This window comes from Fringilla coelebs, assembly GCF_963513975.1.
Source record: "Fringilla coelebs genome assembly, chromosome: 25".
NCBI lineage: Eukaryota > Metazoa > Chordata > Aves > Passeriformes > Fringillidae > Fringilla > Fringilla coelebs.
In genome coordinates this window covers 2,024,990-2,049,147 of record NC_140051.1, presented here as the reverse complement: position 1 = coordinate 2,049,147, position 24,158 = coordinate 2,024,990, and the positions used below count along the sequence as shown (strand labels likewise).

The 24,158-nt window shown below is 63.2% G+C and overlaps 2 protein-coding genes and 1 long non-coding RNA gene across 7 annotated transcripts; 2 read left to right on the top strand and 1 right to left on the bottom strand.

The window, feature by feature from the left end:
• The first annotated feature begins 1,974 nt into the window (after window positions 1–1,974).
• THY1 (Thy-1 cell surface antigen) lies at window positions 1,975–5,485 on the top strand. Its single transcript, XM_084221609.1, has 4 exons — window positions 1,975–2,073; window positions 4,280–4,361; window positions 4,464–4,799; window positions 5,347–5,485. The coding sequence occupies exons 2-4, from the start codon at window positions 4,325–4,327 to the stop codon at window positions 5,457–5,459; spliced, it is 486 nt and encodes a 161-aa protein (XP_084077735.1). The 5' UTR covers window positions 1,975–2,073; window positions 4,280–4,324; the 3' UTR covers window positions 5,460–5,485.
• Window positions 4,648–8,479, bottom strand: LOC311162973. 3 transcript variants are annotated; one of them, XR_014616745.1, is made up of 5 exons: window positions 8,389–8,447; window positions 7,255–7,430; window positions 5,345–7,169; window positions 5,104–5,186; window positions 4,648–4,763 (listed from the first exon to the last, which is right to left on the bottom strand). It is a non-coding gene; the product is annotated as an uncharacterized lncRNA (long non-coding RNA). The 3 variants fall into 3 exon arrangements; XR_014616746.1 differs by having other exon boundaries at window positions 7,295–7,430; XR_014616744.1 differs by lacking the exon at window positions 7,255–7,430 and having other exon boundaries at window positions 8,389–8,479.
• A 119-nt stretch (window positions 8,480–8,598) lies between these two features.
• Window positions 8,599–23,663, top strand: USP2 (ubiquitin specific peptidase 2). Of its 3 annotated transcripts, XM_084221644.1 has the most exons (14): window positions 8,599–8,849; window positions 10,280–10,390; window positions 12,438–13,183; window positions 19,910–19,960; window positions 20,196–20,319; window positions 20,547–20,658; window positions 20,739–20,849; window positions 21,001–21,065; window positions 21,156–21,259; window positions 21,339–21,419; window positions 21,533–21,611; window positions 21,718–21,825; window positions 22,034–22,154; window positions 22,247–23,663. In XM_084221644.1, exons 3-14 carry the CDS (start codon window positions 12,479–12,481, stop codon window positions 22,332–22,334), a joined length of 1,749 nt encoding a protein of 582 aa, XP_084077770.1. In that variant the 5' UTR covers window positions 8,599–8,849; window positions 10,280–10,390; window positions 12,438–12,478; the 3' UTR covers window positions 22,335–23,663. The 3 variants fall into 3 exon arrangements, with proteins under 3 accessions (XP_084077770.1, XP_084077769.1, XP_084077771.1); XM_084221643.1 differs by lacking the exon at window positions 10,280–10,390; XM_084221645.1 differs by lacking the exons at window positions 8,599–8,849; window positions 10,280–10,390; window positions 12,438–13,183 and adding an exon at window positions 13,386–17,423.
• Window positions 23,664–24,158: the final 495 nt, after the last annotated feature.

The window sequence follows — 24,158 nt, the reverse complement described above, 5'->3', positions numbered from 1 at the left end:
CACTCGCTCCTGCTGGTGTCTGCACTGCTGTGCTGCACTGTGCCTGTTTGGCTGCCTCCTTGTCCCTCTTGCTGTCTGTCTCCCTGACTGACACCTGCCACTGCAAACACTGCCTGCCCCCCTCTCCATTAGGTTTTCTCCTCCCCACCCCTTTCCTTTGGCTGCTATCCGGAGGCCTCTGCATTGGGTGTGATTTAGGTGCTTTTCTCTGGTTTAGGGACAGCAGCCAGGCTGCAATCTGCAGCAAAAGGGAAAACCTCTGCAAGGATCCTCCTGCAAATACCTAGGCAGGACAGTGGCTGCCAGCACTGCCCAGATACTGCACACTCATTCCTGTCTCCACAACCAGAGACTGAAAGAGAGCCCAAATCTCTCACAGTGGGACTTGGGCCCCTGCGTGCCTCTAGAAGCCAGTTGTTGGAGCTTGAATTCCCTGGTTCACTGTGCAATAGCTGTGGTTGAGGGTGGGGATGCAGAGGAGACACAGCTTGTGGAGATGTGAGGATAAATGTGAAAAGGACCGATGTGTGTGTGTGTGGTTACATGTGCTGCCCCACATCACAGCTGTGTTTGGATGTAGACCTTGTGCTTGTGATTTTTCCCCCCTGACAACATTGCAGCATGCCTTGTGTCTGTCTCTTTGCCTTGCATCCATCTGCTCCCAGTCTCGGTATCTTTCCCTGTTTTGCCATGCCTCCCTTCCCATCCATTGCCAGCCTGAGCCAGCAGCATGGTGTGTCAGGCTGCCACAGTGCCCTCAGTACCCTACTGCCACAAGGGTCATCTCTTTGCCCTCCTCATGGCAGCACACCTGCTGAACACTCCCAGGGCACCACAGGCCCCCTGGCCAGCTTGGGGGGCTGTCCCTGTTTGGGCCAGAACACCTGCAGCCCATGTGGTGAGAGAGCAGCCAGAGCCAAGCTTCTGTAGAATTAGCAAAACCCCTTGCACAACCAGCTTGCAAACCTCAGCACTTGAGTGTCACCTGGGATCGGGTTCTGCTGGAGGAGAACATGACTTTTATATCAACTTTCCCAGTGTCAGCCCTTTTAGCAGGGCCCAGCCAGGGCTGTGGGAGGAGGTGAGAGCAGGGGCAGGCCATCCCGTGTGTCTCTGTGCCTTCCTGGGATATCTCTGGACCCAAACTTCCAGGGAAAACAGCTCCCTGCTGCTGCCTTCCTCTGCTGCCATGACCTTGCCAAAGAGCAGGGAAGGGGTCTTGTCCCAGGCTGCTTTCTGGATCCAAAGCTATTTTTCCTGGGCAGAAGCAGCTTATCCCCTTCCCAAACATGCTGATGGGAGCCTCTGGGGAGCAAAACCTTGCTGTGTCCTCATTGTCACCAGACCTGGGCTGAAAACTGAAGGTCTGTGTCCAGTGCCATCACAGACAGAGCCTGTAGATGTGACACTTGGGGCCATGGCTTAGCAGTGGATTTGGCAGTGTTGGGTTAGCAGTTGGACTCGATGGTGTTAAAGATCCTTCCCAAATTAACTGATTGTGTGATTCTTTGTTTCAGAATTGTGAATCATTGGTTCACAATGACTTCCCACTTGGAGGAGACCTGTGGTGACCTGGTTCAGAGTGGCCTCTTGGAGCACCTGAGCTGCACTCATTTGGTGGCAGAGGATGGCACCTGTCCCCTCCTCAGCAAAGCCCACACCGAGCTCCTTTTCTCCTTCCCAACCATCCTCCTTTCCCAGCAAAACACCTCCCACGCTGCTGGGGAAGATGAAGGTTGGCAGCTCTTCCGCAAAATGATGTTCCCATGGCGATGGGGATGCGTCGCCCTTCCTGGGGAACATAAGGGGGGCGAACCGCACCTTCCGCATCAGTGCGCGCCCCTTGTCCGGGGCGGGGGCGTCCGAGTCCCGCAGAGGCAGGGCCCCCCCGCACCGCCCCCCGCCGCAGGGCCGGGGGCCGAGCCTCAGTGACGCCTCCTGGTCCCCATTCGCTGGGTCCGCCCGCCCAGCCCTGCCCAGACTGCGGGAGCGCCGCGCCCACAGCCCGCCGGGCAGCCCCGGACAGCGCCGGCAGCCCCGCAGGCAGCGGGCAGCACCGGACAGCGCCCGCAGGTAGGCACCGAGAGCCCCGCAGCGCCCCGCACGCTGCCGGGCCGGGAGCAGCCTCCGGGCTCGGGGCACAGCGCGGGGCTACGGGCGGGGGAGGGTCCGCAGCCGCCGGGCGCGGCGGTGCCACCGGGGGCATCTCGCCCCTCGCCCGGGGGATGCTCGGCTGGACGGTGCGCGCTGGAGGAGGGGACGGGCTCAGCTTCTCGCCCCGGTGCCGGTGCCCCCCACCCTCGGCTCGGGACTGCGGCATTCCCGGTGGGCGCGCCCGCGCGCACGCCCGCACCGCAGCCGCGCTCCCGCTCCGCGCTGCTGCAGGGGGGAGCTCGCCCACCCCGAGCCCTCCTGCCCCTCTCGAGGGTCGCCCGATCGCTCTTCTCTGCGCACCGCGTCCCCATGCACCCCCTTTGCTGGCAGCCGCCCCCCGGCGCAGCCAGGCTCCTGCGGCTCTGCGTTCCGTCAGCCCACCAGCCTGCCTCTGCACGCCCCCCTCCCCATCCCCGCAGCTCGTTTGCCACCCTGAGCCTGTCACGCTGGTGGGCAAAGGGGGTAGGTACCGCCGTGGTGTGACCCCAAGCAGGTTGGGACTTTGCCCTCTAAGAGCTGGACCCCCTCGAATGCCGCTGTCCCCCTGAGCCCTGTCCCTACGCCAAAACCCTGGGATCAGGAGTGAGAGTTACCTGGCTTGCTCTGCTCCCAGCACTGCTGGTAGGAGAAGAGGGGTCCAAGGGCTATCAACCCAAAACCTAGAAAATCTGAGTGTTTGGGCACATAGATGGGGGGGAAACCTGCTCTCTGGGAGCTTCTTTGCATGGATTTTCTGGAGGAAAGCCTGGCTATGACCTAGATAGTGTCCCAGGACATTCAAAAGGGAGCAGGTTGGTGCTAGGAAATGACAAAGCAAGGGATGGAGGGAACAGATTCTAGGAACCCAGAGGTTAAAGCATTTACCCCATTGGCAACCTCTTGGTTGTCAAGATCAAAGAGAAGGGAATTTTTCTTCCTGGCCAAGGGTTAGGGTTCTGGATAAAGAGATTTTTCAGAGCTTCAGGGTGAGCAAATGGGTTTGGTATTTCCTCTCAGAACGTTATATGAAACACACAAAAATTGCGAAATAGAAAAATGCAGCTGGCTGTGGTACAGGCAATTCCCAGCTTTTCCCTGGATGCTTTGCCAGGTTCAGAGGGAGCAAACTGAGGGTCTGTTGTCCCCTCTGCCAGCCTGGATTCACGAAGGGCTGGTTTATCAGCTCCCCCTCTTGGACCTGGCCCTACATGGCCAGCCTGGAAGGCTGACTGCAGGATGCTTGGTGTGTCCTTCAGCCTGGCTGCCTCGCTGCTCCCCCACGCTGTCCCTCCACTCCGCATGTCTGCGGCTGGATTCCCCATGCAGCCGCTTGGCCAGGCTGCAAACCTTTAATTGTTTCCTTGTGGCTGCATTGGGACGACTGGAATCAGCAGCCCTGGTGTTTGGATGGCACATCACGGGCCCCTTACCCACACACACAGCCTGGAGAAAGACAGGCACCGGGCAGGGACCCAGACAGTGGATGGTGCCACCCAAACCCCTTCCAGCCCGTGGCCAGGCAGGCTGAACTCAGCTCCTGGAGGCTTCATGCCATCCTTCAGTGGTCTTGGCTCGCTGTCCAGCTGCTGTGTCCCTCTTCCTCACTGCTCTTGGCCCCTTTCCCTCACTGCATCGCAATGACTCATCCTTGCTGAGCTCACCCGCTGGAGCTGCTGGAGGACTGGCAGGGCAGGCGCTCACTGGCCCCCAAAGAGGGTGCCTCAGCTGGCAGCCCCCTCACTGTGAGCCACAGACCCCTGGTCAAGGTGTGCAGGCACTGGGGCGCAGCCTGGTTTCACCTGTCCAAACCTTGGCTGGCCATGGGGCAAAAGGGGGAGGAGGCTGGACATGCAGGCCTTGCTGCAGGTCTGGCCATGCTCATTTAATGTCTGCTGGGGGATCTGGACAGGGAAAACAAAGTGTGGATGGGGCATTGCCTGGGGATGTGCAAAGCTGATGCTGGGCAGACACACAGTGCCTGATTCCCCAGCTGGATGCCGTGCCAGCTCTGTGCAGTGAATCAGACACTGGTGAGGAGGAGCAGACACTAGAGCATCATCTGTGCAAGAAGGGCAGCCTGCACCACCGAGTGCCCACACCCATGGGGCAGTGGCCTGACTAACTGCCTCTCTCTCCCCCTGGCCAGGTTCCCCTCTCAGAGACAGCCCCCACCGGGTACCTCAGCAGCAAGATGAACCCCACCGTGGGCATCGCTGTCATCCTGACAGGTACATCCCTCCCTGCTCCCTGCTCGGCCCACAGCAGCCTGGAGGCTGCATGGGCCTCCCCGAGCTCGCTGTTCCCTGCCCAACCCTTCCTGCCTCTCCCAGTCCTCCAGGCCGCCCACTGCCAGATGATCAAGGACCTGAGTGCCTGCCTGCTGGGCCAGAACCTGCGCGTGGATTGTCGCTATGAGAACAAAACCGACAACCCCCTGACCTACGAGTTCAGCATCACCAAGGACAACAGGAAGCACGTCATCCACAGCACCATCAGCGTCTCTGAGAACATCTACCGGAGCCGAGCCAACGTCACCATGCACAAGAACCTGGTGTGCCTCCACCTGCAGAGCTTCACCACCAGCGATGAGGGCATCTACATGTGCGAGTTGAGGGCCACCAACGACTACACTGGCAACCAGATAAAGAACATCACTGTTATCAAAGGTGAGACAGGCAGCGGCACCTGGCCTCAGCCCTTCCCACCTGCTCATTGGCTTGGCAGGGCCAGCAAAGAGCACCACAACTCCCTGAGCTCCATAAATGTGTCCTGACCCTTGTATGCCCTTCAGGTGGGTTTCATCCCACAGATGGACTCACTCTACCCCCTCTCACAGCACTTTTCCTGCCTCTCTTTGGGTCCAACCTCAGGCACATTGCCTAGATATCCTCCCATGGAGAGGACAGTGGGGATCCTCCACACCTACAGCACACAGGAGCACTCCTCTAGATGCAGAGACCTTTGTCTCACCTGGTGCCCATCCACTTGTCACCTCAGTCAGGCACAGGCAGGGTTATGCTTCTCAGGGTCCCAAAAAATCTTTGCTACCACACCTTGGGAGGGAAACAGGCCAGGATGGGGCATGCTGCATTTCTGTGACGGAGCAAAGGCAAGAACCTCTGTTCCAGTACCATTAGAACTCCCAGCCTGAGGCCCATTCCCAAGAGATTTCATTGCCTCTCTTCTCTCCCTCCCCATTCCTTCTCCTCACAGACAAACTGGAGAAATGCGCCGGCTTCAGCCTCTTGATCCAGAACACCTCGTGGCTCCTGCTGCTGCTCCTTTCCCTGCCTCTCCTGCAAGCCGTGGACTTCGTGTCCCTGTGACAGGCGAAACACACACGCACGCACACACCGAGCACCCCAGCCACCCCGCCTTCCTCGCAGCCCCTGGAAAGAGAAGCTGAAGCGCCTGGAAGCCGTGAAACCTCTCTGTGTTATCTCTATTTAGCCGTATATTAATGCTAACCACCGTCCCGTGCCGAGGCCCACCATCCCACGCACACGCGCCCCGCTCCGAAGCATGGTGGCTCTGCTAGGCAGCATTGCTTCTCCCATCGCGCCTCCCCACTCCGTAGGCTGGCTGGTTTGCTTGTGCTGGGAGCACTGGAGGCCTCAGCCTCGCTTGTCCCATCCCTTTAACTCTTGGGGTTTGCCTGTTCTCAACTGGGGAAAGACAGCTGGATCGGCAGGTAAGAGAGAGGGGTGATGCGAGAGCATGCAGAGGGTGCCCGTGGTGGGTGCTGTGCCCGTGGTGGGTGCTGTGCCCGTGGCCCCTGGAGGTGACAGGGCTCTTGGTGTCCCCAGCCGCCCTGCCTGCCACCCAGGTGACTGATTCCTCACCCTGTTCCTCTCAGCCTCAGCTGCCATGGCTGGGAGAGGGCACAAATTTACTCCTGTCTCAGTGGACAGAGGAGCCATGGGACGCTGCTGGGCCTGGCAGGCTGGGAGGAGAGAGGGCAGCAGGTCTAGGAGACACCATGAACCCCCCCTGCCTCCTTAGGGCTCCTCTGGGGCCCTGGGAACAGGCTCAGTGCAAATGTGCTTTGGCAACAAGTTTTTCCTAATCTGTTTCTTACAGCTGAGCTGGAAGTGAGGTCTCCTCCAGACACCATCTGGTACCTTTGGGCTGCCCGAGCCAGACACCACTCGCTCTCCCTGGGGACCAGCCCTTAGCTGTGACGAGAGAATTGCTGCCAGCACCAGTGGAGGCAAGCAGAGCCTCTCTGAGCTAGCCGCAGCCCCACTGCCCTCCCCAGGGCCCTCAGAGCTGCACCCAGGATGGCTGGTGAGGAGGAGGTTCCCCTCTGGGAGTGTGATCCCAGGGTCCCCATAGGGACTTCCCTGCACTGGCTCCTTGTCTTCCCTAAGGGAACATCTGGGGACCCCAATCCTTCCTCATGGAGAGGAAGAGCAGTCTTCCTCAAATCCCACCGTGCTCCTGGGGGAGCCCATGTGCCCCCTCCCTTCTCCCTCCTACCTTCAGCATTTCCCTGTCTCCCTTTAATAGCAGCAAAGGACCGAAGAGCAGCCCACAACCTCCGTAAGGCCAGGATGGTGCCAGGGGTTGGCGAGGGCAGGGACAGGGATGGCCAGCACAGCTCAGATCTGCCAGCCCAGGGCTGCCCAAATGCCCACGGGACCCCGAGGAGCCTCACCCAGGGGAGGGCACAGGGAAAGGAAGAGGCAGGCAGGAGCATCCAGGTGCATGGGGTGAACCCCAGCTGTGCGACCCGTGCAGCCCGGGCTGTGCCACCACGGCTGAGAGCAATACACAGCAGCTGCTCCCCACTCCTTCTCCTCTCCAGAGCTGCTGCCGACCCCCGTGCCCGTCCCCTGCCCATCCCTGCCTGCTTGCTTGCTGTCTAGTGCTGCTGAGGCCGTGCCCAACAGAGGCCTGGCTGTGCCCAGCTCGCTGGGCGTGCTGGTGAGCGCCGGGGCAGGCACAGAGCCCAGCGGCAGAGCGCGGACGCGGCTCGAGTCTCATTTTTTTGTGAACATTTGTAGTTGTTTCCACAGCTTGTCGTCAGAGAAATTCTGTTAAGGGAAAAGGAAAAAAAAAATGGAAAAAAAAAGAACCCTATGAAAAGCAACAACAACAACAACACAAAAAACACCTTACCATCCAGGAGTGTTCCTCTGTCTGCACAATAAAACCCTACCTAGGTTGTGTGTTGGAGCCACGGGCGCCCGTGTGTGCGGCGGTGGGGACAGGGGCTGTGTGGGGCTGGGCACCAGGACCCTGCCAAGGGGAACAGCCCCCCAGGCAACCCCCCTGTGCCCCCAGCACCCCAATACCTGCGGGAGAGAAGCAGGCAGAGGGGCAAGACTTGACTTTCCTGGGCAGGACAACCCCCCCCGCCCACCTGGAGCGTGGCCCCTGCACCCAGACCCTTTGTCCCCATCCCTGTCTCTAAACCCCTGGCTCACCCCAGAGGCTGCCTACTGCCCACGGTGGTAGCAGGGAGGCAAAGCAGGGGACCAGATCTGGTCCTGGCCCATCCATCCTCTGGGGAGAGAATTGCCAGGGATGGAAGTGGCCATGGGAGGGGGCCTGGGCGTGCATGTGCCCCAAAGCTCCTGTGCCCATCACACCAGGGTCCTGCTGGAGCCCCCCATGCCCTGGGGGGATGCCAAGAGCCCCTGTGTCCTCTGGAGCAGCTATACACTGCCCTGCCCAGGGTCAAGACGCTGCCCTGGCACCAGGAGTCACGAGCAGGAGCCTGCCACCACCCCCTAACACCATTGGTGACCCTGCGCCACCTCCCAGAGCGACGCCCCGACGCGTCCCTCCCTGTTTAAGGGCTGGAGCCAGATGGGAGGGAAGGAGGGAGGGAGGAAGATGCCACCCTAATTACATCCCTCCCATTATCCCCGGCAGGTGCTCGCTGAGTCACGGCCACGCAGGTGCCGTAGGCTGGGCGGGTCAGGCGTCCCGGAGCGGTGCCCCCATGGATCCATGAGGGATCACCACGTCATGCCAGCTGCCCCATGCCCACCTTTGCTGAAGGTTTAGCGGGCTCTTCTCCCCACAGCTCACCCCAATGGGGGCAAAACCCAGTCCAGCTCCTCCCCTCACCCTGATGCTCTACTCCAAACCTTGCTGGCAGCCACGACCACCCCTTTTTTGTGCCTCCCTGCCCTTCACACACCAAGTCGTGTTCCCCCTGCCGGCTCCCTACCTTAACCCTCCCTCTATCCTTTCCCTCCTGGACCTCTGCCTCCCTCCTCAAATCTTCCCCTTCCTCACGCTTACCCTCAGTCCTCCTTCTCCATTGTCACGGCCCCCGCTGCCCCCGCAGCCTCCCCTCGCCGTGGGCCACCGCCGCCCCCGGGTTCGCGTCCCCTTTAAGCCTCCCCAAGCTGGAATGCGAGAGGAGCATTTCAGCGCCCTGTGAGGTCAGATAAAGACACTATATTTATCTGGCTGGTAACCTGAGCCCTGAATTTCTGCGGTGGTGTTTTTACGTGGCCCCACAGCCCTCGGGCTCGGCCCCCTCCGGCCACTGCGCTCCCTCCCAGGGTGGAGGGGCTGATCTGGGGGTGTCCTGTCCCCTGCGAAGGGCTCGGCTGCTGCCCATCTCCACATCGCCCACCTCCGGCGCCGGGAGAAGCTCCCCAGGGAGGCAGGATCAGCCCCGAGGGCATCACCAAATGCCTGGCTGGTGGCCCCTCGCCGTGCCCTGAGCAGCCATCGGCCGCCCGCGCCACATGCAGGTGAGTGCAGGTGGGGACACCGCCCCGGGGAGGGGGACACGGAGACAGAAGAAACTGTCCCCCTCTTCCTTCAGCTGGATAACACCACGGGGGAGAGCTTTCTCTTCAGGGAGAAGGTGCTGAGTTCACACACAAAATCCTGGCTTTGAGCCCTCCCCAGCACCCTCCTCGTCCCCCGGTGTGGGCAGAGCACCTGCCCGAGGGTCCCTTCTTTTTTTTGCCACCCACAGACCTCAAAGCAGTATCTGATGCCCTGGGTCTTACGTCAGGGTCCCCGGTGGGTTTGGGGTTTTGCTGCCCGGGGGGTGGCCCGGGACCGGCGAGCAGCAGGTTCTGCTGCAGGATGGGGATGTGTCAGCAGCACGGAGCGGGGCCAGGGCGGTGACTCCCGGCCGTGTGGGGTGAGCCTGGGGGGTTCTCAGGCCCTGGGCTGGCAGGGGAAGGGCCCTGGCCAGGCTGGCCCCAGCTGGGTGTGTCACCTTGGGCAGTGCCTATCACTTTGGGGGGTGGGAGTCGTGGGGGGCAACGCAGGAGCTGGGCTGTGACAGAGGCACTGCAGTCCCCATCTGTCAACAAGGGTCACTCCAGTCCCTTCCAGGAAGCAAACATTTTGTGGCACATTCCCCCCAGGGCTGCTTGGGGTCATCCTTCCTAGAGGGAAATGGACACCAGGAGGGATTCTGTGCCTTGGGGTATGGGCAGGAGGCTGTCCCACCCCACTGGCACACTCAGCTGGACACAGAGCCCCTCAACCCCAAAGCACTTGTACCCTGAAGTGTGCAAAGTGCCTCACACAGGGTCCCCTCTCTGCCTCCACCACGGCAGAATCCTGGGAGCTCCCACGTAACCTCCAGGCTGGGACATTTTGTCTCAGGGGACAGGGGACACGGCTCTGAGCCTGCGTAAGCGAGAAGCAGCTGTGCTGTGACACCTTGGATGAAGCCAGCGCTGTGTAAGCTGAGCTGAGCCCGCTCTGGGGCTCTGTGGCCACTGAGGGGGACAGCTGCCACCAGGCATGGGCAGGACAGAGGAGACACCTGCCACTGGGCACGGGCGGGACAGCAGCTGGAGACAGATCAGGGCTCTGCTTCTCTGCCTCAGAGTGAAGGTTTTGCCTCCTCACTTTGAGCTGAGATTCCCAGGGAAGGCCAGGGCAGGACTCCCTAGCGCCCAGAGCAGCCCCGTGGTGTCCCTCTCCCATGTGGTGGCACCGCTCCTGCCTGGCCCCGTGAGCGCAGACCGGACATTCCTGTGCCTCAGCTTCCCCTGACACCCCGGGAGGATGATGAGGGTGCAGGAGGCCTGACTCAGCCGTGCCGGCCCCAGGGCTTTGCCAGGCAGCAGGAAAGCTCAGCACAATGACGGGTAGGGAGGGGCCAGGCAGCCCAGGAAGCGCTGGGAGGAACCGGGGTTTTCTCACACCCCCTCAGCTCCTCTGGCTCCTGGTACGCTCTGCTCTCCCGCCGCCCTGGGGTCTGCTCGGATGTGACATGGGGACTTGGAAGCACAGGCAAGCCTGGCAGATGTGACATTCCTCCATGGTAAGGCCTCTCTTCCCAAGGAATGAGATAGCTCCCATGTCTGGGGCCGGTGCCGGCTCCTGACCCTGCATCCCTCCATTGGCTGCTCCGCATCCCCAGGGCAGGTGTTGCCCTGTGTATACCTGTCCTGGTGCCATGAGCTCCTGCTGCCCTCCTGTTCCCAAACTGGTGCTCTTCTGATGCTGCCAGTGCCAGGAGAGAGCGTGGGCACCTGGCAGGGGATGATGGCGTGGGGCTGTCCTGGCACTGTCCCAAGCCAAGATCATCTCTGCTGGCGAGGAGGATGGGGGAGCAGGGGCAGTCGCTGTGCCAGGCTGCTCCGTGCCCCAGCAGGGCAGGCAGCCAGGCATGTGCTGCTCCCTGGGAGCCCAGGGGCTCCGTCATTCCCATCCTGGCACTCGAGTGCCAGTCTCTTGGCAGGGGTCCCACTCCCTCTGAGCGAAATTCCCCACTGTCCATGTCAAATCCTGACTGGCAGAGCCCCGCTCCTGGTGAGGGCGGCCGCAGCCCGGCTGGGAAAGCCGAGCCGGGTGTTTCGTGGCTCCCTTGCCCGGGAGCAGATTATTCACCCTTCAGCCTCCATCCCCAAACAGGTCTGTGCGCTCCACCTCGCTGCTGCTTGTAAATATTTCCCTCTCCGCAGTGGGATGGCTGTTCCCTGGGCAGTTAAAATCGCGCCTGGGATGCAGCCGGCTGGCTGCAAAGCCAGTCTGCCCGCCAGGAGCCCACGGGGGCTGGCTGCTGTCTCTCACCGCCCCCTGCTAGAAGCGTTCCCGGGGCGTTTCCATGCGGGGATCTGAGCAGGAGGCTGTCCCCACAGGGCCAGGCTGGCAGTGACCCGCGGTGGCTCCTCGTGCCGCGATCCAGCGCCCGTCCCCAAGCCCGGGTGCACCCTCGGTGCTGCAAGGGACGGGCCAGGCACAGACTCCGGCACCTCCTGGCTTGGAGCTGGGCCAGAGCCCGCCCCGGCTGGGCTGGGAAAAGCCTTTGAATCAGGGTCATCTCCCGGGTGACTGGAGACTCTCGGAGCCACATGAGCCACTGTCCTGCCAGGGAAGGGACACCAGTCACCCCGGGAGCTGAGCACCAGCAGCGCCAGGGCAGAGGAGCTCGGCTGGGTCCTGCCTGCCCCAGTGCCACCCACAGCCCCAGCACAGGTAGGGATCCAGCCATCAGCCTGGCAGCCGGGGTGCTGAGGACAAACTCTCCTCCAGCTCCTGACAGCCCGTGTTTGGGGACTGCTGGCTGTCACACTGCCCTGTCCCTGCTCCGGGTTGGCTCTGTGTGTGCTCTGGGGGCCTCTGTCTCTGTCTCTGTGTGCTCCTCACCTGCCCTGTGTGGGAGCCACCAGCTCTCTGTGGGGACGGAGTGCTGGCTCTGCCCGGCTGGAAGGAGCACGGCTGCCACCTCACCAGGAGGACTCTCGGCTTGAGTTACTGATGGGGGCACATAGGGCACAGCCATGGCAGGCAGACAGGAAAGCTGCTCAGATGTTGGCCTTGCCTCAGTTTCTCTCTCACTGAAGTGCCAGCCCCCTGCCAAGCCCCAGCGCTCCCTGTGAGTAACCAGGGGAAGGTGCTGGCTGGATCAGCCCACCCCAGCTTCCTGTCTCAGCCAGAGCTGGGCCTGAGCATCATCCTGTGACCAGGGCACTGCCTCCCACCTGGAGGAGGCACTGGGGATACGTCTCCAGGCCCAAGAGTGGGACAGCCCTGGGATGGTGTGGCAGGGATGCCAGAGCTGGGACAGAGGTAACTCCTGCAGCTCCTTGGCGTCTATGGGGACGTTGGGTGCCCTGGGGCTCCCTTCTGTGGTTTGAGGTGCCTGGGGACTTGGAGGTGGCAGTGCCAGACGGGTCCTGCTGTCCCAGGCTCTCCAGGAAGGCTGGCAGGTGGCAGGAGCCATGGCCACACTGTCACCAACAGCCCCTGGATGCCTTCTGTCTCCCAGGATCTCCAGGGAAGGCAGAAGCTGCTGGGTGGGAGCTGCTGGGCGCCCTGTTGTGCTGTTGGTCTGTGGAACTGATCCCTGGGCTCTTCCCTTGCAGCCGATGCCTCCAGGACAGCCTGCTGAGCCCCAGCCTGCAGGATGTCCCAGCTCTCCTCCACCCTGAAGCGATACGTGGACTCCTCCCGCTACGCCGAGAGCACCTACAGCAAAGTGCCCAGCGGCTACAGCTCCTACAGCTCCTATGGATCCACCCTGTCCACCGCCTACGCAGACAGCGACAAAATCGGCTTCAAAGCCAGCTACCTGCCCTCCCCCCGCTACCACCACGCTGGGGGGCTGTCCCCCACCAGCGGCTATGACAGCGGCCGGCTGTACCCCGACCCCAGCATCCGCCTGAGCCCCTCGTACCTCCGCACGCAGCCGCGGCCGCCCGGCGCCGGGCTCAGCGGGGGCGCCTGCTACACCTTCGCCGGCAGCCCCACGGGCTACCTGCCCTCCGCAGCGCCCCTCAGCCGCCACAAATCCATCAGCCACTCGGACCTGGCGCGGGAGTTCTCGGGGCTGCACACGTCAGACAGCGCCTACCTGCCCGCGGCCGGCGCGCTCAGCACCCGCGCCCGGCCGGAGCCCGGCAACCTGCAGGGTCTCTACCAGGCTGCCACTCACTCCGACTATGTCCGTGGCTACCTGGAGAGCTACGGGAGGAAAAGCCACCACGGCAGCCTCTCCACCGGCCACCTCAGCCCTTCTCAGGCCAGCCTGCCACCGTCGGGCACCCGCTGTGCCAGCCAGCCCTGCGAGAGGAGCGATGAGCAGTGCGACGCGTCCGCCCAGGACGCCACGGTACGCGGGGCTGCCTGGGGTGGGGGACACAGCCGTGCTGGGGGGGATGTGGGCTGTGCTTGTGGTGAGCTGAGGTTCCCGAGGCACCCGCGCTCTGCCTGGGAACCTGGGTGTGCTGCTCTGTGCCTCAGTTTCTACGTGTGACCCTCTGAGATGCCCTTGCTGGCGCAGCAGTCCCTGCTGGAGCTGCTGAGGCAGCCGTGTGCGGGCGGGCGGGTGTCCTCTGAGGGGCTGTGCTGCAGGGCATGCTCCCCAAGGAGGCAGGATCAGCCTGTGCCCAGGATTGTGCCCGCTGCACTTTCTGCATGCATGTGACAGCAGGTGATGGCTCCCATGTGGGGCTGACGAGGATTTCCTGCTGCCTCATCCCAGATAGGGAAGGTGAGATGAGCAGGCTGGGCACTCATCCTGCTGGGACAGCTGGTTTGGCTGGTGCTGGCTCTGCCACAGTGACACACAGCAATGCCAGTTCCCTGGCACCATCCACTGCTGCCAGTTTGGGGCCCTGTGCCCCAGCCTGTGTGTCAGCAGGGGGTTCCCCATGGCAGTGCTGCTCTGGGCAGCACCACACGTGGTGGCAGGTACTCGGTGCCCGTGTCCCCATCAGTGCTGCAGCGTCCCCAGAGCCCCAGCCCGGGCCGGGAGCAGGCACCGCTCACACAGCCCGTACAGGGGAGCAGCCTGGTAATTTTCCACTCAGGTTTCCTTCCAAGATCTGGCCAGGCTCTGCCTGCATTGTCTCCCGCTGTCTTTCCAGTCACCCTCCATTCCCCCATGGTCTGACCTGCCCTTTGCTTCCCTGCGTCTCTGTCCCACTGCCATCCACCGAACCACAAGAAATCCTGTCCTGCTCGCAGGGAAGCAGAAAAGAATCCCCCAGCAATTTTTCCCTTTGAAGCCAGTGTCCCCACATCCCTCCCTGTGCCCCTTCCCCAGTGCCTTCCCCCACAGAACCACCTTCAGCAGTGCCCTGCTGTGGTGTGGGACCCCCTCTGCCCACCTGCCTCATGTCTGGCCCCCAGTCCTGGGGTGAGGGAGAGGGCTGGTGAGTCAGGGCAGTGGAGGATCAGTGCAGTGGAAGGGAATTCCTGCCTCCCCCTCCCACACCAAGCCCTGCTGGGGGGCACCAAGGGGGGATCCAGCAGCTGCTGCAGCCACTGGCTCTCGCTAAAGCCGACACTGCCACTGCAGAGTCCCCACTCCATGTGGCCACACACTGCTGTGTGGGGTGCCAGCCTGCTCCCATGGGGTGCCTGTGGGGCAGCAGGGACTGTGCAAGCCCAACCCACAGTCTGCACGTGAACACAGCCTGGGCTGATGGGTGGCAAAGGTGGCAAAGGGCGCTGGGACAGACACCCATGCCAGGGCAGGCCGGGTCAGTGACACTGGCTTAGGTTTCCTTGGTGCTTTGATGGGCACACCTGCTATTTTCCACTGCTGTGGTTTATTCCCTCCCTTTCCCAAGCCGGGACGCAAACGTCCCGGTCGTAAACCAGAGTTGGCTGCCTGCGGCCGTGCCAGGTGCCGGAAACAAGCACAGGCTGCAGCCCCGGAGCTGCCATCCGTTCTGCCCCATTGCCCAGCCCCGAGGGCAGTGTCAGCAGCACCCGCTCCTGACGCAGCCAGGCCACAGCGGGGCTGGCCCCACGCCTCCTCCCATCCCTTTTTCCACCGCCGCCTCCTGCCTCTGCGCCACAGAAACCACCGTCCAGAGGGGTTTGCAGCCAGGACTGAGGGTGTCTCCATGTGTCCCTCCCCTCACCATCACTTCGTGCCTCAGTTTACCCCGTGGGCAAAGGGAGGTGTGTGAAGGTGTGGTTCCAGTGAGGGGCTGTGCCTGCGGAGCTGCAGGGCCATGCTGGCTCCTGGGAAGGGCAGTCTGGTGAGGGGCAGGACTGGAGCTGTGCCGGCCCATTAACCACCCCGGGTGTACATAGGGTCAGAAGGCCAGGGCCACCCACAAAACCGCCAGCAGCTCTCTGCAGTCCCATCCTGAGCAGCTGACGTCCCTGGACCGCTGCCAGTGCTGGCTGGCCCTGCCTGCTGCCGCGGTGCCAACCGGGCCTGTGGCAACCTCTGCCCGCGGCAGAAGGTCACCGCTGCGGAGGGGCCAGCTGAGGGCAGGGACCTGCTCTGGGTGATGCCATCCCACCAGGTCTCTCCTTCTCTCTCTTGCTCCAGCCTTGCCCACAGAGCCTGAGTGCTGCTCTCTGGCTGGAGGGGAATTTGGTCCTTGGCCCAGGGCACTCGATGTCACAGGGGCACGAGGTTCAACACGGGATGTGGCTGAACCGCCCTCTTGCCGTGGAACCGGCTCGGCCAGCATGGTGCATCCCCACGGGGAGAGCTGCCCCAGCTCCCTGCACAGCGCTCGGGGCTGGCTGTGCCCATCCTGCCCCTGTGGTACCACCTGCACTGCCAGGCAGGCTGGCAGGAGCCCGGGACTTTGGGGAGCTGTGCCACAGCCTGGAGGCCCAGGCTGTGCCCTGGGTAAGGCAGGGCACCCAGGCAGGGCAGTAGGGCGTGTGCCACGGCGTGCACACTGTGTCCCCGTGTGTGTATGCCATACACAGTGCGGGGTGTGTACATGTACACACGTGTGAGCACGCGCAGGCCACGGTTACGACAGCCCTCCCGTTGTGATGCAAAAGAGCCCTGCAGATGAATAACGCTGCAAGATGCCTCCTCAGATATTTTTGCTGGTGCCAAAAATAGTCTCTCTCCCTTCCTCCCTCCTCTCCCTCCGTCCCCAGCCAGCCCCTCTGCTGGCTGTGCCGAGCTCCGCTTGACAGAGAGGCTGCATCTGCAGGCAGCAGGATTCAGCAGCTCCTGCCTCTGGATGGGGGTGTTTTGGGGGCTCCAGAGGAGGAAAGGAGGCTCTGCTTAGAGCCCTCTCGGTGAGGTTGGAGGCTGTGCCTCTGTCAGAGCAGCCCAGCCGCACTCCCTGCCCTGGTTGCCCATGGAAATTTCCCTGAGCAGGCAGAGAAACACCTGGGCACGCACAGCAGGCGCAGGGCTCCGGCGCTCGTCCTGCCGCGGTCAGAGGGGTGAAGCAGCGGGAGACGCAGGACTAGGACGCAGGACACCCGGGCTCCCTGCCAGTCTCCGCATCTGCCCTTGCTGCAGGAGAAGAGCTGGAGCCCTGCCCGTGCCGTGCCTCAGTTTACCGAGGGGAGACACCAGGTGGGGTCTTTGCTCCACGTAGGAATTGCGGGGAGTTTTTCCCCAGCGCAAGGCACTGAAATATCCTCTGAGCTCAACGCTCATGCAGCCCCCAAAGAGGGGGGTTCCCCCAAAATGTCACTGCCTGGAAACCTGGCATTGGCGCTGCAGGAAAGGCACATGCCCAGGAGCCCCACAACCATGTCTGGCAGCCTGCAGCCCCTCTCTGGGTACAGGCACCCCCTGCACCCACATACTGTGGGACTGTCCCACTTTTACCAAGACAATTTTGGCGAGTTACCCCCAGCTGGGGAGCCCCGCTCCCTGCTCAGTGCCTGCCCGGAGCACAACGTGCCCGGGGCCAGACCGCCGGTGCCACCAGCCCTGGGCACGCCGAGCTGCGAGCACGGGGGGAGCACTGGGGGGGCAGGCGCTGCTCCGGCTGCCGCCTCTCCCCGGCTCCCCGTTGCTCCCGCGGTGTGCGCACGGTGTCGGGGTACGGGAGGGCGAGGAGCCCCGCTAAGAGAGATGCCGAGGGGGCATCGCGGCCCCCCGCATCCCCCCAGAGCCGGGGAGGTGTCGCCGCCCCGTTCCGGAGCGTGTCCCCGGGGCAGAGCCGCCCCTCGCGGGCCCCCCTGGCTCCCGGCGCGCTGTACCACGCGGTGCGCGGGGGCTGGCCGTCACCGAGCCGTCACCGAGCCGTCACCGAGCCCGGCTGCCGCCTCTCCACCCATTTGATGTCAGAGCCGCTCAGGTGCCGTCAGCCCCGCAGCCGGCACCGGCTCCGGCCCCGCACGCCCAGCACGGGGGGCTCCGCGCCTGACCCCGCGCCCCCGGCTGCAGCCGGCCCCGGGCGAGGGCAGCCCGGTCGGTGTCCCCTGGCACCCCGCTGCCCGCGGCTGCTCCCCGCCGTCGTGCGGTGCCCGCCGGGGCCACCATGAGGGACTCCTACACGGTGACGCTGCCCGAGGAGCCCCCCGCGCTTCCCGACCTTCACAAGGACCTGCGGCCCCGCACTTCCATGCCAGGGTCCCTGCTGGTTTCCACCTTTGTCGGGCTCGTCCTCAACAAGACTAAGGTAGGAGATGCCCGCAGCCCCCATCCCCCAGCTTGGGGGCAGAGAAGGGGGCACCCCCTGCCCGCCCTGGGGAGCGTGGAGTGCCCTGTGCCATCCCCCGTGCCCGAGGATGGGGTGCCTGGGGGTGGGTGCCCTCCCAGCTGCCCGTGGGGACGGCGTGTCCCGGTGTCCCACAGGATGGCAGGGAGCAGGTGAACTGCACGTGTCAGGACACCTGGTTTCCTCTCCAGCCCTGCCCTTGCGGTGACCTTGGCCAGGTCCCCGTGTCCCACCACAAGGAAGGGTCTGCTGGCCACGCTGAGCCCCTTGGCAGTGCCATCGGAGTGAACTTGGCTGTCCCCAGGGCCACAGTACCGGGACAGATCTCTCCTGCAGGGATGGCAGAACAAGGGGCAAGGAGGGCAAGGTCTGAGCACTTATGTAACTCTGGCTGCTCTGGTTCTCCTGCTGCCCCAACAGGCTCCTGGCATGTGGATCTGGATGGGGCAGGACGGTCAGGATCTTGTCTCTTGTCCCCGTCGCCTGTCCCTTGTCCCCGTCCTGCGGTGCAGCCTCGGGGAGTCCCCAGCCACGCCGCGTGAGCCGGCTCTCCTTCACCACCTCTGAGCATGTCGTGTCCTAGATAAAGCCCTGTACGGGAGAGGGGGATTAGCTGGAGTTGAGTCACCCAGGGGAGGGAAATCCAGAGGGTGAAATAACACCTCGGTGCACACAGGGCTTGTGCCACGCTAGGGGAGCACCTGGCAGCCCCTCCTCAGCCCCAGCCCTCCCCTGGGGTTGTTCCAGGCTCTGGGAGGACAGCCTGGGACCTGGCTGTGGGGGAATGCAGCATCTGTGGGGAGGTTCGCACCCACATGGGCAGGACTGGCTGGTCCCTCCTGGCCAACCAGGGCAACTGGACAAGCATGTCCTGGTGGGGAGGGCTGGGGCACTCTGGGGCAGCTCCCAGGGGTTGCTGCTCAACCCTGGCACCGTGACCTTCCCTGGGGTAGTGGTGGGGACATGAGCAGGGCCTTGGGGCTCAGATCCTCCAAGGGATGCATGTAGGCTGTTGGGACACAGGCCCACCTCTCCTGCTGCCATCTGCTCAGGGACCAGGGCCAGGCCAGCTCCTCCAGCCGTGGCGTGGCACTGACCTGTCACATCCTGCTGGCGCCGTGTGCCCAGCTGAGCCTGTCCCCAGCCCAAGAAGGCACTGAGAAGTTGCCTGGCACTTTTGGACAGCCCCCTGGCATTTGGGCAGCCACATCTGGGGACATCCCTGTACTCTGGGCACTGCGGGGGCACCTGATGGCACAGAGGGCAGCCGGTCAGTCTGGCAGAGCCACGTGTGCCCACGCAGGGCGGCCGGGTCCCCGCTGGTGCGGGTCCCTGCCGCGGTGGGTGATGCCTGCGCCGTCGCTAAGGAGCACATGTAACTGGATCTGGGTTATTTTGGGCTGCTGTCAGGGCTGGGTGCTCAGCACCTCCCACACACACACCAGCTGCTGCTATTTCGGAGCTGCTGGGCCCCCTCCCCTCCTCTCACCTCCTCTCCTCCTCCTCAAGCCTCAGGTGGGCAGCTGGGGCGTTTGCCTAAGGATCCTTAAATCCTGGGCATCTGGAGGAGCACCATCAGCAGTCTGCCCCTGCAGGCCCTGCCAGACCCCCACCCTGCTCCTGTTCAACCTGCTGCTCCCCTGTGCAGGGCTGGGGAGCAGGACCCCTGGGCTCCCACCAGTGCCCCCCACCAGCATCCTGTCCTGCACGCTGGCAGAGAGGTGGTGGCACCCCTAAACCCCTCTGCGCTCTTGGTCTCTCCAGTAAAGAGTGATGATGGTTCCCAGCCCCAGCATCCAGCTGCCCATGCCCATCTTTGCTTTTCCTGGCTCAGGGAAAAGCACCTGGAATTGCCACCCCATGGCACAGGTGCAGTACAGCCAGGGCTGGGAAGGCACCACTGGGCACACAGCCCTTCTCCCTGGGCTGGCTGCCGCAGGGCTGGGCTTGCACTTTCCCAGGTGGACTTTATCCTGCAAGACAGCTGTGCCAAAGTCTGGGCTGCGCTCGTGCAGGGTGTCCTGGAGGGGATGACACCTGGCATGAGGCAGGCATGCAGTGACAGGGCACTGTGCTCCTCCTGCAGCGTGGGGCAGGCACAGGGCACTGCCGTGCCCCGGTGTCCCCAGGGGAGGCAGCCTGGGCTGCCAGCCTGACCTGCAATCCAGGGCACAGGGCAAAAGCATTGCCAGGCAGGGAGAACTTTGAGCCCTGTGCATAGTCCTGGGCCAGCAGCATGGGGCAGGCCAGCCATGGTTTGTCACCAGGTCCTTGGCCCAGGGAGCTGCTCGGTGCTGGCTCTGCCCATGATGTCACAGCGGGATGGGGCCTCTCCTTGCACCTGAGGGTCTGCTCCACAGGCAGCTCTGTGGCACCATGGCCTCGCTGGGCTGCCCACAGGCATGGCCAGCCCGCCACCCTCCCAGCACTGTTCCCTCTCTCTGCAGAGCTCCAAGGCCGTGCAGGGGCTGACCGGACTGCGGAACCTCGGCAACACGGTGAGTGTGTCCCCGGGCCTGTGGCTCACAGCGGGCACATCTGTGGGGCAGGGGGAGCCCTGTCCCTTCACCTCTCCCCCAACACCCCATCCTCACCCTGGCAGCTCCCTGCACCCCTCTCCCCACGGCCCTGCCTGGGGAGAAGCTTCCCCTGTCCTGTGCCCAGGTGTCCCCCTGCCACGGCCTGCCTCCCTCTGCTTCCCGTTGCCATGGTTTTCTCTTGTGCCTCCCCCAGTGCTTCATGAACTCCATCCTGCAGTGCCTGAGCAACACCAAGGAGCTGCGGGATTACTGCCTGCAGAACCAGTACCTGCGGGACCTCAACAACAACAGCCGCATGCGCACGGCGCTCATGTCAGGTAACTGCCCAGCCCTGGTGGCTGCGGGGGCTTCCCTGCAGTAATTCCTGCAGCAATTCCTGCAGCACATCCCCGCGACACCCCACACCCTGCGGGACCCCCACCCAGAGCTCCATGCTCCTCCTTGGACTGCCCAGACAGTGGAGACCCCAGAATGTGGCCCTGAGCTGTCCCCATGGGGACGTGGCCGTGCCACCTCCTCTGCTGACCCACCTCTCTGCCTGCAGAGTTTGCAAAGCTGATTCAGCTGCTCTGGACCTCCTCCCCCAATGAGAGTTTGAGCCCCTCCGAGTTCAAGACGCAGATCCAGAGATATGCCCCACGCTTCGTCGGCTACAAGTAAGGAGGGGTGGCTGCAGCGTGGTGGGGGGAGCTGAGCCCCCTGCAGCCTCTCACTGGCCGTGCCCCGTGTCTTGCAGCCAGCAGGATGCTCAGGAATTCCTGCGGTTCCTGCTGGATGGGCTGCACAGCGAGGTGAACCGTGTGCTGGTGCGGCCCCGGGCCAGCACCGACACCCTGGATCACCTCCCGTAAGTGCTGGCACTGCACAAGCCCCAGAAGAGTTGACTGCCCGCAAGGCCAGCCCGAGGACAGTGACCTCACAGGTCCCTCCGGGCTGGGTGGCGGGGCTGGTGTCCCCCAGGCCATGCTCAGTGCCCTGCTGTGTCCCCCTCCTTGCAGTGACGACGAGAAGAGCCGGCAGATGTGGAGGAGGTACCAGGAGAGGGAGGACAGCCGCATCAGCGGTGAGCAGGGCTGGGGGAAGGGAGGACAGGGCTGGGCTGGGAGCGAGGGGGGAACCAGGGCTCTCACCCTGCTCTGTCCCACCCCACCAGACCTCTTTGTTGGGCAGCTGAAGAGCTCTCTGACCTGCAGCGAGTGCGGTTACTGCTCCACCGCCTTCGACCCCTTCTGGGACCTGTCCCTGCCCATCCCCAAGGTGAGGGAGCCCCAGTGACCCCTGTCCCACACTGCCTGTCCCACACTGCCTGTCCCTAACCATCACTGCACTCCCACAGAAAGGCTACGGGGAGGTGACGCTCATGGATTGCCTCCGGCTCTTCACCAAAGAGGACGTGCTGGATGGGGATGAGAAACCGGTACAGGGCAGAGGGACTCCCATGGCAGGCTGGGCCCCTTCCCCTCTGTGCTTGCGTTGCCAGGACTGTGGGCAGTGCCCTCACCCTCCTGATTGTGCTGTTTTCTCCCACAGACGTGTTGTCGCTGTAAAACCAGGACAAGGTGCACAAAAAAATTCAGCATCCAGAAGTTCCCCAAGATCCTGGTGCTTCGTATCCTTCAGGCAGAGGGATGGGGACAGGGGCTGTTGTGGGGGGGCAGAGATGGGTTATTGCAGCCTCCCCTTTGTCCCTTTGGCTCCTTGACGTGACCCTCCAGACCTGAAGCGCTTCTCCGAGTCCAGGATACGAAGCAGCAAACTCACCACCTTCGTCAACTTCCCGCTGAAGGACCTGGACCTGCGGGAATTCGCCTCGCAGAGCTGCAGTGAGTCCCGGCCCCTGCTTGCCTCTAATCCCAGCCCTGAGCTCCTGGGGACTGCTGGGCTCCTCGTGTCCCAGCTGGTGGGGGGCAGCGGCATGAGGAGTGGGGGGCACGGGATCCAGGCAGCTGGAGCTGCTGGCATGGTGTGAGGGGGCTCTGTGCTGGCACTTTGTGGGGCAGCAGGGCTGAGCAGCCCCCCTGCTCCCCACAGACCACGCCGTTTACAACCTCTACGCCGTCTCCAACCACTCGGGCACCACCATGGGCGGACACTACACAGCCTACTGCAAGAGCCCTGTGTCCAGCGAGTGGCACACCTTCAACGACTCCCGGTGAGCCTGGGGTGGGACGAGCGAGCAGGGACCCCCCTGCTCAGGGCATCCCATCCCTGCTGCTCACAGCTGTCCCCTTCCCCTCTCTGCAGCGTCACCCCGATGTCCTCGAGCCACGTGCGCAGCAGCGATGCCTACCTGCTCTTCTACGAGCTGGCCAGCCCGTCCTCCCGCATGTAGCCAGCCCTGCCTCCCTGGGGGAGCCCTGGGCCACCCCTCAGAGCCGGCTGCACCAGAGTTCGGCGTTCAACCCCCCGGAGCAAGGGGGAGGAGAAGAGGAGACACCCCCGAGGTGGCTGCAGAGGGAGGCTGGGGACAGCCAGGAGCAGAGCCCGGGCAAGGACATCCCAGCTCCGAACTGAGGAGGGACTTGTGACAGGACAGGGCTCAGGCAGCTCAGGCACCTTCTGATTGCTGGCATTTGGGGTTTTAGTTTCTTTTCTTTTTTTCCTATTTTTCTTTTTTATCCTTTTTGTTTCTTTTTTTTTCTTTTTTTTTCTTTTTTTTTTTTTTGGTGTGTAATAAAAATCCTGAGCAAGGGACTCTGCAGGAATGGGGCCACCTGTCCCAGTGACTCAACCAGGACCTCTTCTCCCCTGGGACAGCACCCAGGAGAGCCTCACACATCCCTCCTGACCTCTTGCCACTCCTGTATCTGCTTGGCCGTCCCAGAGGATTTGTGAACTGCTCCCGAACTCCTCCCAGCACTTCCAAACCTCCTGGCAAAGGACTCCAGCCCTCCGGTGGCCTCCATCCTGGCCCAGGCAGCACATCCCCTGCAGCTGCCCCACACACACTCCTCAAAGCAGCCTGAGCCCAGACTCACGGACAGGAGGGAGGAAAATATTTTGTGGAATTTCTATGTATTTATAATGGACTTTGCTTCAACCTGGAGCCCCCCGCTGCTTCCTGCCTCTCCAGGGACTTGTGCCGGGGCTGCTCCGGGTAGGTTTTTACCTGCCTCCTCATACGACGGTGCCTTAAACCATTTAGGGGAGCGGGGGGGCCGCGGGGGTCACACAGAGAGGGAGGGGAGGACGGTGGCTTTCCGGGACCATCTGCAATCGGGGCTTTTTCCTCCCTGTGATCAGGAGCCCTCCTGGGTGCCCGGGGACCCGCCCTGCTGCTCTGTCCTCCAGCTAGCAAATGCCAGTGGCCTTTTTAGCCTTTAATTTATTCTCCTCCCCGTCCTGCCTTGCCTGAGGTGCAGCGGGAGGAGACACGGGCACCATCCCAGCCCTCGAGGCAGCTCCATCCAACCCACACCCCGCCGGCTTCGCCCTCGATGCCCTGCGGGCACGGGCTGAGCGCTGGCACCAGCATCCCGCCCAGCCTGGGGCATCCCAGCGGGGCTCGGGGGGCAGGATGGGAACGGGGGGGACTGCCCGCGGCAGGAGCTGGGCTGGGGCAGCGATGCTGCTTGGCAGGTGGCTTGTTTACTGTGTAAGCAAGATGGGTGGGAAGTGTCTCATACAAGGGAGACTCGTGCAGGAATAAATTTGAGCTTGAACAGGGCGTTGGGTGCGTGTGTTTTGTCTCTGGGTGGTCTGGCAGAGGGTGGGGAGCTGCCTCTGGTGGAGCCCCAGGAGCAGCCATGGAGCAGAACCGCTCCGGGCTCGCCTGGAGCAAGGGAGATGTGGCTGCAGGTGGCAGAAGGAGCCTTTCCAGCCCCACGGAGCCCCGGTGCCCACACTCTTCCCTCAAAACCCCTGAACAATGGCCCCTTTCTCCCCTGCTTAGGGACGGAGACGGGCATTAAGGGGCAGCAGGAATGCAGCTGGCAGGGCCCAGGCACCCAGCGAGGGCAGGAGGGACACGCTCAGCCCAGGGTCCCCAACACAGCCCCTTCAGCGCTGCCCTGAGCAGAGAGGAGCTGCGGGCAGCTGGAAAGCCAAGGTGCCGTGTGGGTACCCCAGCAGCAGGGTCCCTTGGGGATGGGCTCCCCGGGGAATGGCTGCGAGCACTCGTTCCCCTTTAAGACGCTGTTTCTCCGTGCCAGAGCCT

Bases quoted from the DNA above. Each gene is read 5' to 3' on its own strand.
- THY1 (XM_084221609.1), top strand. From the start codon at position 4,325: ATGAACCCCACCGTGGGCATCGCTGTCATCCTGACAG. The intron at 4,362-4,463 runs GTACATCCCTCC...TGCCTCTCCCAG, and splicing joins CATCGCTGTCATCCTGACAG to TCCTCCAGGCCGCCCACTGC. The intron at 4,800-5,346 runs GTGAGACAGGCA...TTCTCCTCACAG, and splicing joins GAACATCACTGTTATCAAAG to ACAAACTGGAGAAATGCGCC.
- USP2 (XM_084221643.1), top strand. From the start codon at position 12,479: ATGTCCCAGCTCTCCTCCACCCTGAAGCGATACGTGGACTCCTCCCGC. The intron at 19,961-20,195 runs GTGAGTGTGTCC...TGCCTCCCCCAG, and splicing joins TGCGGAACCTCGGCAACACG to TGCTTCATGAACTCCATCCT. The intron at 21,066-21,155 runs GTGAGCAGGGCT...CCACCCCACCAG, and splicing joins GGAGGACAGCCGCATCAGCG to ACCTCTTTGTTGGGCAGCTG.